Source organism: Lates calcarifer, linkage group LG12 (genome assembly GCF_001640805.2).
Source record: "Lates calcarifer isolate ASB-BC8 linkage group LG12, TLL_Latcal_v3, whole genome shotgun sequence".
In the NCBI taxonomy this organism is placed as follows: domain Eukaryota; kingdom Metazoa; phylum Chordata; class Actinopteri; family Centropomidae; genus Lates; species Lates calcarifer.
Window position 1 is genome coordinate 18,752,763 of NC_066844.1, and position 12,841 is coordinate 18,765,603.

Here is a 12,841-nt window from a genome sequence, read left to right on the forward strand (position 1 = left end):
TGCCAGTCAACACTTGAGACAACTTCCTTCCTTGATTTGAGTAGAAAGGAGTCCCATAATTGAATAAAACGAGAGCCCTCCCTCTCTTTACATACCACACAAACGCACACATACATACACACACACACACACACACACACAGTTTTACAGGATGGTGTATAAACTTAATAGGACGCATTTGGTTCCAAAGCCCCCAGCTTGCTCAGTGGAAAGTGAGCCGGATTGTTTTTCAGTTTCTTAATGTCGAAGTTTATAACGGCCAGATAAAAAATGTTGCCATGGTGATTTAACCACAACATTGCAATTACCTTGATGCAATGAGACTCTGGGGGCTTACAAACAAACCAGTGTAATGCAATTAAGTTATAAGTACCACCAAAAATGTCCTTAAAACACAGAGGAAGGATGCAGGAAAGCAACAAAGAAAGTGAAATAATGATAGTGGCTTCTTAAGGATCAAAGTTACTGATCTTTCTAGTAAATAACAAAACACCACGCCAGACTCACTTTCCTCAGTACTTAGCATAGTAGAATTTCTTTTTTTCCTCTAACAGCTGCAGGGAGGATACAAGAGACACATTTTCCACCAGATATTGTCCCATAAAACAATCGCTTGATGAATTATAATGCACCAAACACTGATAGCTGCCGTAATAATTCAGTCACATATTTTTCACATCAACTTCAAAGTCCCTTCTATCAGGCGGCCACCTTAACAAAATCATACACCAAAACCTCCCCCACACCTCCACCCCCCTTGCCCCAACCCCCACCCACACCCCCACACTCCCTTTGAGGGACAAAATAAAAATGTGGATGGATGGAATAATTGCCTTGACTTCAAAGTGCAGGTTATTGGTCTGCATTTGCCGTTGCGATTGCGATGCTGTGGGGTGTTTTTTCTTCATAAATGTGGCTTGGGGTGGGTGGAAAGAAGCGGTTCATTCCTCTCATGGCGCAAATCCCACTCCTAATGCCCGACACTGACCCCCCTTGACCTCTCGGACTTAGTGGGAAGGGAATGTGTGGCACCTTGCACTTTCAGTCATAAGTCTTATGAAGAAAATAATAACTAAATAAAAACTTTCTTTTTCTTTCTTTTTTTTTTTTGTTGTTGCATTTCCTTTGAAACACAGAAAGGAATTCAATGTTTCAGAGGAACAGAAACTGTAAAAGATGTCGACACATTCCTTCTCATAAAAGAGGAACGGTTGTTAGCCACTGGCATGGGCTATTTTAAGATTTCATTGCAAAAACAACACCAGCACAGGGAATGTCAAAAAACATATTTTATTATCAGGACTCTCAGACACACTCCTGTACAAACTCACACTCATTCAATCAAGTAACGCATGTGGCTACACAATGTTATACTTCATTTCTAACATGGTAGTGTACAGAGATAAACATTTAAAGGAAATAAAAAAAAATCTCATTGAGCAACAAGGTTTTTGATGACAATGATTTATCATAAAACAACATGGATACTTGAGCATGCACATTGGTGGGATCACTGCTGCTGTGAATCAAAGCTCCCGGCCGAGGCACGTCTTCACACTTATGATATCTAACGCTGTCCTTTTCTTTGAGTATTCTTAGTCACACTGCTAAAAAATAATACAAAAAACACTCTTTACATCAAAAATGCCCCTTCATAGTTCAGTAATGCATTGAATCAGTACACGTGGTGCTTATTTGGCATTGCACATGAATCCATTGGCTTTAATGTTGCAAGATTTTGGGTGACCTGCCCTCTGCAACACCCTGACACACTCACAGCAGTGTGTGGATGTACATCAACATTAAAGCATTGCATTCACCACTGTGATATACACATTTTGTCAACTGTATGTGGAAACATGTCTGTCTTAAGGCTATTTCATCATTCACTGATATAGAGAAAAGAAAATACATAAATGTAAAATCACAAAGTACACATACTGTACATGTTACTTAATTGTTGGAGAAGTGACTCCCTCTAGTGGCTGCAACTGATAATTACCCCTGAGGAGTGTGTTGAAACACAGCAACTCCCTTCACTGAGTCACGGTTAAAAAAGACCACATTTTCGATTTACTTTGTCAGGAAGAAATTGTGCGGATGCGTGACTAAGCAGTATGCTGAGGAAGTGAAAATGTAAGAGAATAAAATCTGTCAAGGATCGTATAAAAAACAGGGCGCCGTTTGTCTGTAAAGTGTCAGAGTCAGCAACAAATCCTGCACACATAAAAACAGAAGAGGTTTTCGGTGGGGAGACACTGGTGCTCATCCTCAACACAATGTTCTTTCATACTCCCCCCTGATACCTCTTAAAGTGTCCTCGGTCTCTCGAACACTGTGACGCTCTCAGGTTGGGATGCTGGCACGGTGAGTGTGCTGTAGAGTCTGAGTGGTCACTGTGGGATGTTTAATAAAGCTCTCAGAAGTCACTGAGGATGCTGATGTCAGCGAACTCTTTGCGGTAGCGGTGAGCGGACAGGGCGAGCAGGAAGGACCACTTCAGACTCATGAAACTCCACACACAGGACAGGTAGAGGCTCTGAGGGTTAGTGAGGGCTGTGGGAGGGGGGGAGACGGTCAGATTAGCTGGTGTATTTTTCATATTCATGCATATGTCTGGCCTAACATACAGTAAATAGCATTAAACATCTCATTCTAAAGCCACAGGTGTTAATAAGCTACTTTGACAGTTTCCACTCTTGTGTTTTCCACAGGATGTTGGAACCTTCCTCCAAGGATTTACCCCCCCATTCAGACGCAAGGACATCACTGAGGTTGGACGCTGATGCTGGGTTATGAGGCCACAATCTATGTCTTCTAATAATTACACTTAAGAACTCTCTAAAGATCAGGACTAAAAGTAAAAAAGTTCTTCCCTGAAAGTGATGAAAAAGGCACGTTTTGCAAAAGTGAGTAACCTTTGGGATCAACTCTCTAGTGACTGATCACATGTCTGCTCAGAGCAAGAAATCTTGATCTGACATCTGTCATATTTGGCAAAAAAAAAGAAAAGTCTTAAGATTATTCTGCAAATACATGTGTGATATTGCTATCACTGATACCTCTGGTAGCTATCTAGAACTTTGAAATCGGGGTTATTAACAGGGATAAATTTAAAACAAACTGGCTGAAATGGAATCACAAACAAAAGCAATAAAGAAATCATATAAGGAGGAAAAAAAATCCATTCCAGCTTTACCCTCATTCATTTCAGCAAAAGTACTGTTGTTTATCATGACTTCAAAACACATTTAGAGATGAGTAGTCCAATTTGTATCTACAGTGCCTTGAGAAAGCTTACCACTTTGAAGGTGCAAAATATTTTTTACTGAGACACACACAGAAATCTTGAGTGTCCATTAGTATTCACTTCCCTAAATGCAATACTTTGTAGAGCCATCTTTTGCTGCAATTACAGCTGTGAGTAACTTTTAGCTATGTCTCTGTTTGCTTAGCACATCTAGCCCCTGGGATTTTTGCCCGTTCTTTGAGGAAAAATTGCCCCAGCTCCTTCAAGCTGGATGGGTTGTGTTGGTGTAAAGCAATCGTCAAGTCATGCCTCAGATTTTCAACTCAGTTGAGGCTTTTACTGTCCAATCCCAAGACATATACATGTTTCAGTTTAAACCATTCAACCACAGCTTTAGCAGTATGGTTAGGGTCACTGTCAGACTGGAAGCTGAGCCTTCATCCCAGTCTCAAATCTCTGGCAGATTAAAACAGATTTTCCTCAAAAACTGCTCTGTATTTAGCCCCATCCATCTTTTCTTCAAACCTGACCAGTTTTCCAGTGAAAAGCATCCGCACAGCCTGGTGCTGCTACCACCAAGCTTCATTGTGGGAATGATGTTCTTAGGGTGATGGGAAGTGTTGGGTTTGCACCACACATAGCGTTTCCCATCGATGGCCAGAAAGTTGAATTTTAGTTTCATCTGACCACAGAACCCTCTTCCATGTGTTTGAGGAGTCTGCCACATGCTGTTTGACAAACTCCAAACATGTTTTCTTATTTTTAACCAATTACTTTTTTTTGGGCCACTCGCCTATAAAGCGCCACTCTGTGGAGTGTACAGCTTAAAGTAGTTCTATGGATATCTCCATTGTGGATCTTTGCAGCTCCTTCAGTGTTATTTTTGACTGTTGCAGGTGTTGGATGGGGTTCGCATCAGGGATCTGATCAGGCTGGCCAAGTCCTTCCACCCTAAAGTCGTTAAATCCATTTCTGTAACGGGCCTGGCTGTGTGCACAGGGGGCACTTCAGACTGAAACAGGAAAGGGCCTTCCTCAAACTACTGCCACAAAGTTTGAAGCACTCTATTGTCTATTGTCTATCCTTGTTTGCTGTAGCATTAAGAGTTCCCTTTATTATGACCAAGGAGTCCAGGCCAAGCCATGGAAACAACTACAAAAATATGTGGGCCGGGGTGGCCTTAAGGTGATGTTGAACATTTATAAAGGGAGAGATTGTAACTGGGACTGTATGAGCCTTCATTGTACATCATGTTTCAGGATAAGATATGTAACATTTTCTCTGTTAATTGCCCCAGAGGTTGTTAAAGGGGATTCAGGGATTTTGAGAAAATCTGCAGGCTAAGTAGAAATAATAACGACAGGTTGAGTTGAGTTGACACAAAACTCCACTGGGACACTCTGCTTAGTTTGCTGCCTTATCAGGTCATATAAGAAGAGCCAGTGACAGGGAGGATGACAAAAAGTAACTGGTCTGATTATACTATAACCCAGTACATCAATGCATTTGGTAAAGAACACTGCACGCACCAGGTTATTTGAAAGAGAGGAACACTTACACTCTCTCCTGCTGATGGCAACAGACAGGAAGGTGATGAAGGCTATGACTGCCAGCAGCGAGAAGAAAACCCCAATGAATAAGAAGAACTTGAGGCCTTTCAGCCAGGTCCTCCAGTAGTCCTGCAGGTACATGATGTGAGTGATCAAGGTCCAAAGTGCCAGCACACCTGAGGTACAAACACATACAGACATGCAGTTAAGTCTTGGTGGACAAGTTCATTTTCAGCCAACTAAATCACTCAAAAAAAGGCAGTGCTGATATACTGGCAGCGCTTGCAGGTTTAGACCAAATAACTTCAGGGTTATTTATAATATTCTGCCCATCAGGCAGCCGCTGTTTCCAGCTTATTTCAGGACATTTCCCCATCCGGAAACCTGAAACCTTTTTTTCATGTTATTGTTGTATTGTAACACAGTTGCAATAAGCAATTGAAAGCTCTGAAAACTAGTAAAGTACTGCATTCAAAAGCTATTGTATACCTCAATAACAACAAACAATAAGCAGACGTGGGTGGCATGAAAACAATGTAGCCTAACTTAAATATACACTGTTCTGACTTCTTCTCTCCCAGCAGAGATTCCAAAACATCAAGTCAGGATTCTGACTCCAAATTTTTTTCTCCAAATTTAAAATCCACATACCTCACTGCGTGGAACTCTGTGGAGTCATTTTTATGTAAGATACCATGAAGCAGAGGGTTGCTGTGGTTCTATAAGCTCAGTTGGTGGCTCGTTGTGATTTAAATCAATGTAACTGCCAGCAGAAACACTGAATTTTATAGTGACATTGACAGGGAATCTGTATTTTGAAGGAATCAGTTGTGTCTGACCAATACGGTCAGTATGGATCCTGATATTGATCCAGGGTCAGGGATTGGTGTGTGCCTTCCCTAATTATTACTTCCTGCGTTAGAAAGTGTGGTTTTCAGCAGATGACTCTCAAATCATTGATGACCAAAAAGAAACCAAGCGACGGTAAACTCTGATGCACATACAGTTTCATACATAACTGAAGTGAGTAGAAATCAGTGGCAGCCTGGAAGTTTGGAAAACAGTTTAAAACCTGATGATATGTCTTGCCGACTGTTATATAATGGGCTGCGACATAACGGCTGCTGATCTGTGTTTGGATGGTCATGAACTTTTGGTGGCAGCAGGGGTGAGCATGCATTTTCAGCAGTTGACACATCATGACACTGCAGGTTACCAGTTGCTGAGTCAATGAATCACACTTCTTCTTCTTCTTCTCTTCATGTTCCCCAGCTGACAGCAGCTTCTGCTTAAGTCTCAGTGTTTTAGTGAATGTTTGGTGCATGTGGTTGTATAGTGAGTGAGCACATGATGAGCATGCTTAATTCACACCCACATTCACCAGCATGCAAACAAAATAGGCATGGAGCAGGCTGCAGGCAGTGCTAATGAAATTAGCCTCTAGTTGTCATGGAGTGTTCACCTCTCAGATATCAGCAACATTTTATATTGTTGCAAACCTGTCAGACAACAGGGTCAATGTCATGTAAGTAGGTCTCTGGTCTTGGCAGCTTATGGAAAGAGCACAGACTAGTCAGTCTGATCTTTGGGACCTGGTTTATTTAACAACCACTAAAACTGATTACAGTACATCCTGTGAACGGATGAGAGCAGAGTTTATAGATATGGACTTGCAAATCTCAGCAGTGGCTCAAAGGTCAGATTCACAGAAACAACTCTTAACACAGCTCATTACATAACTGTGCAGAACTATCCTGTCTTTTTTTGGTAGACTGAACGGAAACTAATGCGGCAAATCTTTTCCAATTTTCATTAGTAAATCCATTTAAACACTAAGTGTGTAAAATCAGTCCAAATTCAAATCATCTTACTATTGTTGTTTAAGTGCATTTTACTGCACATTAATACCAACAATTTACTTGTTGTAAGTGTTTTCATGCGCTCTAAGCAAACAGTGGCCTCTATTCATGTCAGTGCAGCGTGAAACTTTAACAGAAATTTATGGATTATAAAATGGAACCAACATCTGCCTGAAGAAGTGTAAAGAATACCGTTCAACGATATGAAACACTGCAACACACTTTGAGACATTGGTTTAAGAATATAAAGCATGGATGATTTATATGTGGAATAAAACAAGCAAAACATTGACAGTGTGCTTTATAGGGTATTTTATAACCAAGGAAAATTGCCATTATAACCCAATAAATTCATACTTAGTAGCCTTTATTTTTATATGTCTTCATCTTATAATGCTTTTTTTTAAAATCACTAAGGTTATAATAAACCTTTAATTCAAGAAAACAATTTGAGTTGACTGAATGACACCGTTGATCAGTTGACACTTCTGCCCTTCTAAAACAAGTTTGGACTCATTTTGCAGTCAGTAGGTTTAGTAACCGGGACACCTTCACACCGAGGAGTAGGTCACTGTTGTAATAAACACACGCATGCGACAGGGCACATAAACACATAGTTAAAGGACAAAACAACAGCTGAGGGACAGACAGCGGCGGTGTTTACCTGACAGTCCTCCCATGGCCGCAGTCCACGGCTGGTTGTACACGATGTTCCACACCAGGAAAGCAGAGAAGCCCATAAGCATTCCAAACGAGGAATAGCCGATACTAATGTACGTTTTATTTACAGCCATAATCACAAAAAAACTCACAGATGCGGCGTGGGGAGAAAAGCAGAGACACGGCCAGAGGAGAACCGACTGTGTTTGTGTGTGTGTGTGTGTGTGTGTGTGTGTGAGGGAAAGAGAGAGAGAGCGAGCTGCTAATTTAAAAACAACTGCATCCGGTCAGTCTTCAAACAGGCCCAGGAGAATGTGACTAAATGTGTTTGTCCTGCTGACTAATCGTTTCTGTCACACACACTCAGGCCAAAGTGTGAAACATGACAAAGCGTTTCTGTTTTTTTCTATCCAGCTGCAAAAAACACATATTACTTCACCCTACGTCATCTGATACTAACCAAAGAGATCTGTTCAGTGACATGGTGAGTCAACACAGCGCCCTCTACAGGAGCTAACAATATGTCAGCTGTCCCCACACTAACCCTTCTGCTTTGCTGACTTTAACTTCACCTCCTCAACTTTGGAGTCCCATAGAGATTAATGCTGTATGTGTGAAAATAACAGTAGTAACTGTATCAAATTAATCAATTGTTTTCCCTCTAATAGGCTTTTTTTTTTTTTAATCTGATTGTACTAAAAACTTTGTGTCTTTGTCATATACAGAGCTTGCATGTGATGGTGATGTTTTGTGAATTACAAATGGACAAATATGTATTCCTTCTCTCTGCCTGAGAGAGAAGGAATACAGGAACAGATTTTACATTATTAACAAGCAAGGATAGTGCTGCGTAAGGAGTGCTGTTAACACCTATCACCAAAATGCAGCATTTAAAATTTCTTGAATTTTTCTTGTTTTACAGCTGCACTGCTTCGTTTTCTGATTTGACCAGTACAAATCACGTTTATAAGTAAATTTCTCATTAAATTAAATTAGAAGTCATAAACCACTGTGCTGATAAAAGAGTGACAAGGATGTTGTTTTAAAGGGGGATCAGTGTCTACAGGAACCCATACAGAACACTGGGGTTATTTAAAACTACAGACACAGACTTTATGTGGTTAGAAATGAGAATTTTTATTTAAGAACATTCAAAGTTGTGTCAAGTACATAAAAGATGAGCAGACTGATCAATAATGAAAATAGAGTAAATGCAGCCCTAGAACAGAGTGTCTTTGGAGAGAATAAGAGGGGTAAACACAGCAAATAGAAACTCAATTCAATGTCTAATTGCATCAAAGACCTGGTGGTTTCAGCAGTCATCTCAAAGTACAAGAAAACACAGAGGATTAAAAAAAAAAAATCTGTGGCTAATGAAAACATACTTGAGAGACAATTTTCAGAACATATGAACAAAAACACAAACTTAGTCTAGACTAGACTTGATGGAACTTGTAGTAAACGTTTCATATTTAATGCCAGTAGAACAGTAGAGGTTAGAGAAGGAAACTGAGGAAACAACATGTAGTGCATGACAAAAGTGTGACAACACCACAAACACTCAAGCTGTGACATCAGTGTCAAACAGACTTTGCAGATAATAACGGAAAAAGAAATCATGCAACTTCTTCCTCATAACCTCGATGAGAACTTTGTCCCGGTAGATGCGTTGAACCAGTATGTCTTCTCTGGAGAAGACAAACAGATCACACCACGATGTGCCTGTCACCATCATCTCTCCTTGGATGTGCCAATAGTATGAGTGGTTCGTCCTTAGTTTTAAGACTCCATCCCGGCAGATCAGGAACCCGCAGTCAACAAGGCTTCGGAACCTGAGACATCTGATGTGCACCAGCCCGAAACTGGGCTTCTCATTGGGGTCGTACACCAACCCGTCTGGCTGTGCCCCCAACCATGGAGCATTTGGGTGGACAACCATACCACAGGGGTACCAGTTGACACACATATGCTGACAGTATTCCCGAAGTGCTTCAGTCTTCATCTCTTCTTCTACCTGTACCGTCTTGCATCTGGGGAGTCCATTCCGTATCTTTAATATCATGCGCTCTGCGTGGCTCTGTCCTGGTTGAAGTTTGCAGATCTCCCTGAAACGGCTGGTCAAGTGCTGTTTCCTGAGCTCCTCTAAAGACCGCTTGCATCCACGTGTGGAGTGCTCGAGACTGTGCGCGTCCTCCCAGGTGACCTGCATGGTGTTCATGTGTTCCTGCTCTCTAGCGCTGAGGGTAGGAGGAGCCGACACTGGCTCCAGTCTGTGATCGGACAGGGGAAGCAGCGGTCGAGGGGGAGCATCATCGTGAGCTTCGTAATCCTTACTCGATGGCACAGGGCACTGGTAGGACAGGGGGCTACCTTTAGGGACTTTACCAAAAGCACAGTCCACCAATTCCACATCTGCTGTGAGGCCCATTTTGGTTATCAGAGGCTTTGTGTCATCAGAAACATCCTTGAAGGCTTCAGTGAGCCTCGCCAAGAAGGATGGGAAGTCAGGTGGTGTAGGAATTAAAGACTTGTTTGGCATCATCCTGTATGAAACAGATTAAATTCATTAGCCATGTAAGCAACCGGGCAGCAATGCATCAAAATAACTGTGGTCATTCGGAGTTTCACCATTCTTACCTTGGTAATTCTAGCTTGGTTTTCTGCAGGGGTTGTTCTGACTTCTATTTGAAAAAAAGAAAACAACAACAAAAAACTCATTATTCATGCTTCAGCTGCTAAAAACAAACCAGGCTTGCAACGTGAACAAAACATTCTATACCAGTCCTTCAGGGCATCAAGATGTTTTTCCACTGTTTTTATTTAAAGATTTTCCTGGATATTTCCAGGACATATTCCGACCTAAAAACCACCTTATATGCATCTTTTTGTGGAAGTCTCTTCTGACTAAAAGTTCAGTTCATTTGACTCAGGCAGGGAAGAGTTCAGGAGGAAAACCTCAACTTAAACTGAATTAAAAGTTAGGCTTAAGTGAGCCAGAAGGGACAAATCTGGATTTCTTGGTTTGAGGACAGCTGATGTAAATTTCGGAAATTAAGTTACAAGTACTGACTTAACTATGTGGTTTCGGACTGACCTCTGGAAGTGATTATCATATTTAAACAGTGAAATTATGTTCTTGTATGCTTTATTTGTTCCCATGGCTTGAGAGCTGCATGAAAAATCCCCATGTTTTCCCAGACACAGTTGAACTAGACACACTGAAACAAACTGTGAACTTGGGCTGCAAAGCACTATTTGCACCAGCTTGATCTATTTCATCATTTAGTATTGATCACTGATTTACAATTTAATTAGTAATCATGATCACAAGTTACCAGGGGCCACAAATATGTTTTTAAAATGTTAAAGGAAAAGGGGAAAAGCAAACAACTCTTCACATTTCTGCGGTTACATGAAAATTGAAAACTGTTGATTGATAATTAAGAAGTTGTCGTCCGATACTGTAGTGTTTACAAAGCTTCTCCAGCCTGTCACAGCCAGGTTTATTCATCAAATGCTTCAGATCTGTGGGCTTCTGAGGTATTTTGTCAAGCTTACCATTGTCATTGACGTGTTATAATGTCTTTCAGGTTCCCGACTTTCACTTGCACTTTCTTCACTTCTGGATAGCTGTGGGCAATCAGTGACTGCATCAGAGTCTGGTGAGGAACTGTCCTCGTGTTCATTGTTCCCTTCAACACCCGAAAAAGTGGCTGGGGAGCTGGGGTCGCATTCCACCACTTGAATGTGAAACAAGTCAGTGAGGCAAGGTGTGTTGTCATCTTCTTCATCTGGGTCACTTTTCACACAGCCTGGGATAACTGCATAGTCAGCTCCCCCCAGTTCTTCTTCTTCTTGTTCTGATTCTAAACTTATATCACATTCAATTTGCTCCTCTTTAGGTTTTTTGGGCAGAGGCTCTGATATTTCCCGGTCCACTGCAGAGCTCAGCTCAGGGGGCTTCTCTCTGACATCTGTGGTTGCTCTGATGCATCGACTATCATCTATTGTAGGGAAAAAAGAAAAGCACCAATATTTATACTATACATCCCATGCCTCATAAAGGTGTAAACACAGTAATGGCCATTTAAAGCTGCAATCCATGCATGAGAAATGGTATAAAACAGCATATTTTGGCTAAGTGAAGCACAATCACCTCCAAATTGTAGTTTGGTGCTGTATTTACATGACAGCAAAAGCCTTTACTCAAAGCTAAACCACAACAAATTTCCTCTCACTGGTATGTTTATTAGGAACACCTACCAAAAACTAACGCAGTCTAATACAACAGTCCTACAAAAAGTATACTTTAATGAAGGTTATAATGTTCAGTTGCGTTAAAGAAGAGTTAATTCAACTGTATGATCATTTTGGAGTCTGTGGTGCTACTGAAGTGTACTGCAATGTTACAAAGAGGTGCGTCTGTTGTATGGTCTAATCTCATTGATTTGAATCTACATAAAGCAATACAGTTCAGCAGCACCACAAACTACAGCCTCCAAAACGAGCAACACCTCTTTAACACAGTTACAGAACTGCTGTATTAGAGTGCATTAGGTTTAATTAGGTGCACCTAATAAACTGCAACCTGAATGCATATTTACATCTAGCATTGTATTGGACACTGCTGTGGATTCATGACTTACTCATAACTACTGTTACTCTTAAAGATGTAACGTAACAGTACTGCAGACAAAACAGAACATAACAACGAAGACTACTTTAGATCGCTAGCGTTAATTTCTCATTGTTTATATTTCATGCTATTCTTCTACTAGCTCATTTTCAAGTCGATGCAGAAACATATTGACTTCGCACTGGTGTGACTTAGTATTTCAAGTTATGTTGTAGCAACTAACGTGTCAGCTGAGCTTTAGTTAAATTAAACTGAAGTAACAAACCTATCCTCGGTAACTTTATCTCGGGGTTAAGCACCATGTGCAGTATGCTCCGCAGGCGTTTGTTTTCCTCGTAACACGCCTCTACAATAGTTTCAACTTCTACAAATATCTCCACAGCCACGGCGGTAAACCGCTCCGTTAGAAAGCTCCGAAAGGTCTGGAGTTTAGTGTTCGACATTTTGAACACAAAAGTTGCATCTAAGTAATATGAATTTCACTCTGAAACTGCAGAAGGCGACCCGCGAACAGTCTTGAAAGACTACAACCACTGGCACACGAGACCAGGAACTTCCGCTGGGAAAATTCCTCTTCTTTGGTTTTTATACTTTGTGTCATTTTAGCGCCCCCTGCAGGACAGTCGGCAACTAACATCTGGGTGGATCTGCACCCAATATGATTATTAGTAATCAATGAATAGAATGAAATAGTAGGTTCATAAAAACAAATGTATGAATATTAAACATAAATATAAGTGCAGGGTTTACATACAAAATATATAATCCAAACATCTTTTTGAATAATGTTCTCTTTCTATATTGAAAATGAATCAAATTTCAGACTAGGTTTAATTCTGCGATTAAGAAGAGGCTGATATCATGGCTAGATGTACATGCTTGGGGT

The 12,841-nt window shown here is 40.9% G+C and overlaps 2 protein-coding genes across 2 annotated transcripts; both read right to left on the reverse strand.

The window, feature by feature from the left end:
* Window positions 1-1,274: 1,274 nt before the first annotated feature.
* slc48a1b (solute carrier family 48 member 1b) lies at window positions 1,275-7,772 on the reverse strand. Its single transcript, XM_018677683.2, has 3 exons — window positions 7,324-7,772; window positions 4,809-4,976; window positions 1,275-2,556 (listed from the first exon to the last, which is right to left on the reverse strand). Exons 1-3 carry the CDS (start codon window positions 7,451-7,453, stop codon window positions 2,420-2,422), a joined length of 435 nt encoding a protein of 144 aa, XP_018533199.1. The 5' UTR covers window positions 7,454-7,772; the 3' UTR covers window positions 1,275-2,419.
* Window positions 7,773-8,437: 665 nt separating this feature from the next.
* Window positions 8,438-12,523, reverse strand: LOC108884047 (uncharacterized). The gene is made up of 4 exons (XM_018677681.2): window positions 12,221-12,523; window positions 10,878-11,323; window positions 9,957-10,000; window positions 8,438-9,862 (listed from the first exon to the last, which is right to left on the reverse strand). Exons 1-4 carry the CDS (start codon window positions 12,396-12,398, stop codon window positions 8,881-8,883), a joined length of 1,650 nt encoding a protein of 549 aa, XP_018533197.1. The 5' UTR covers window positions 12,399-12,523; the 3' UTR covers window positions 8,438-8,880.
* Between the last annotated feature and the right edge of the window lie 318 nt (window positions 12,524-12,841).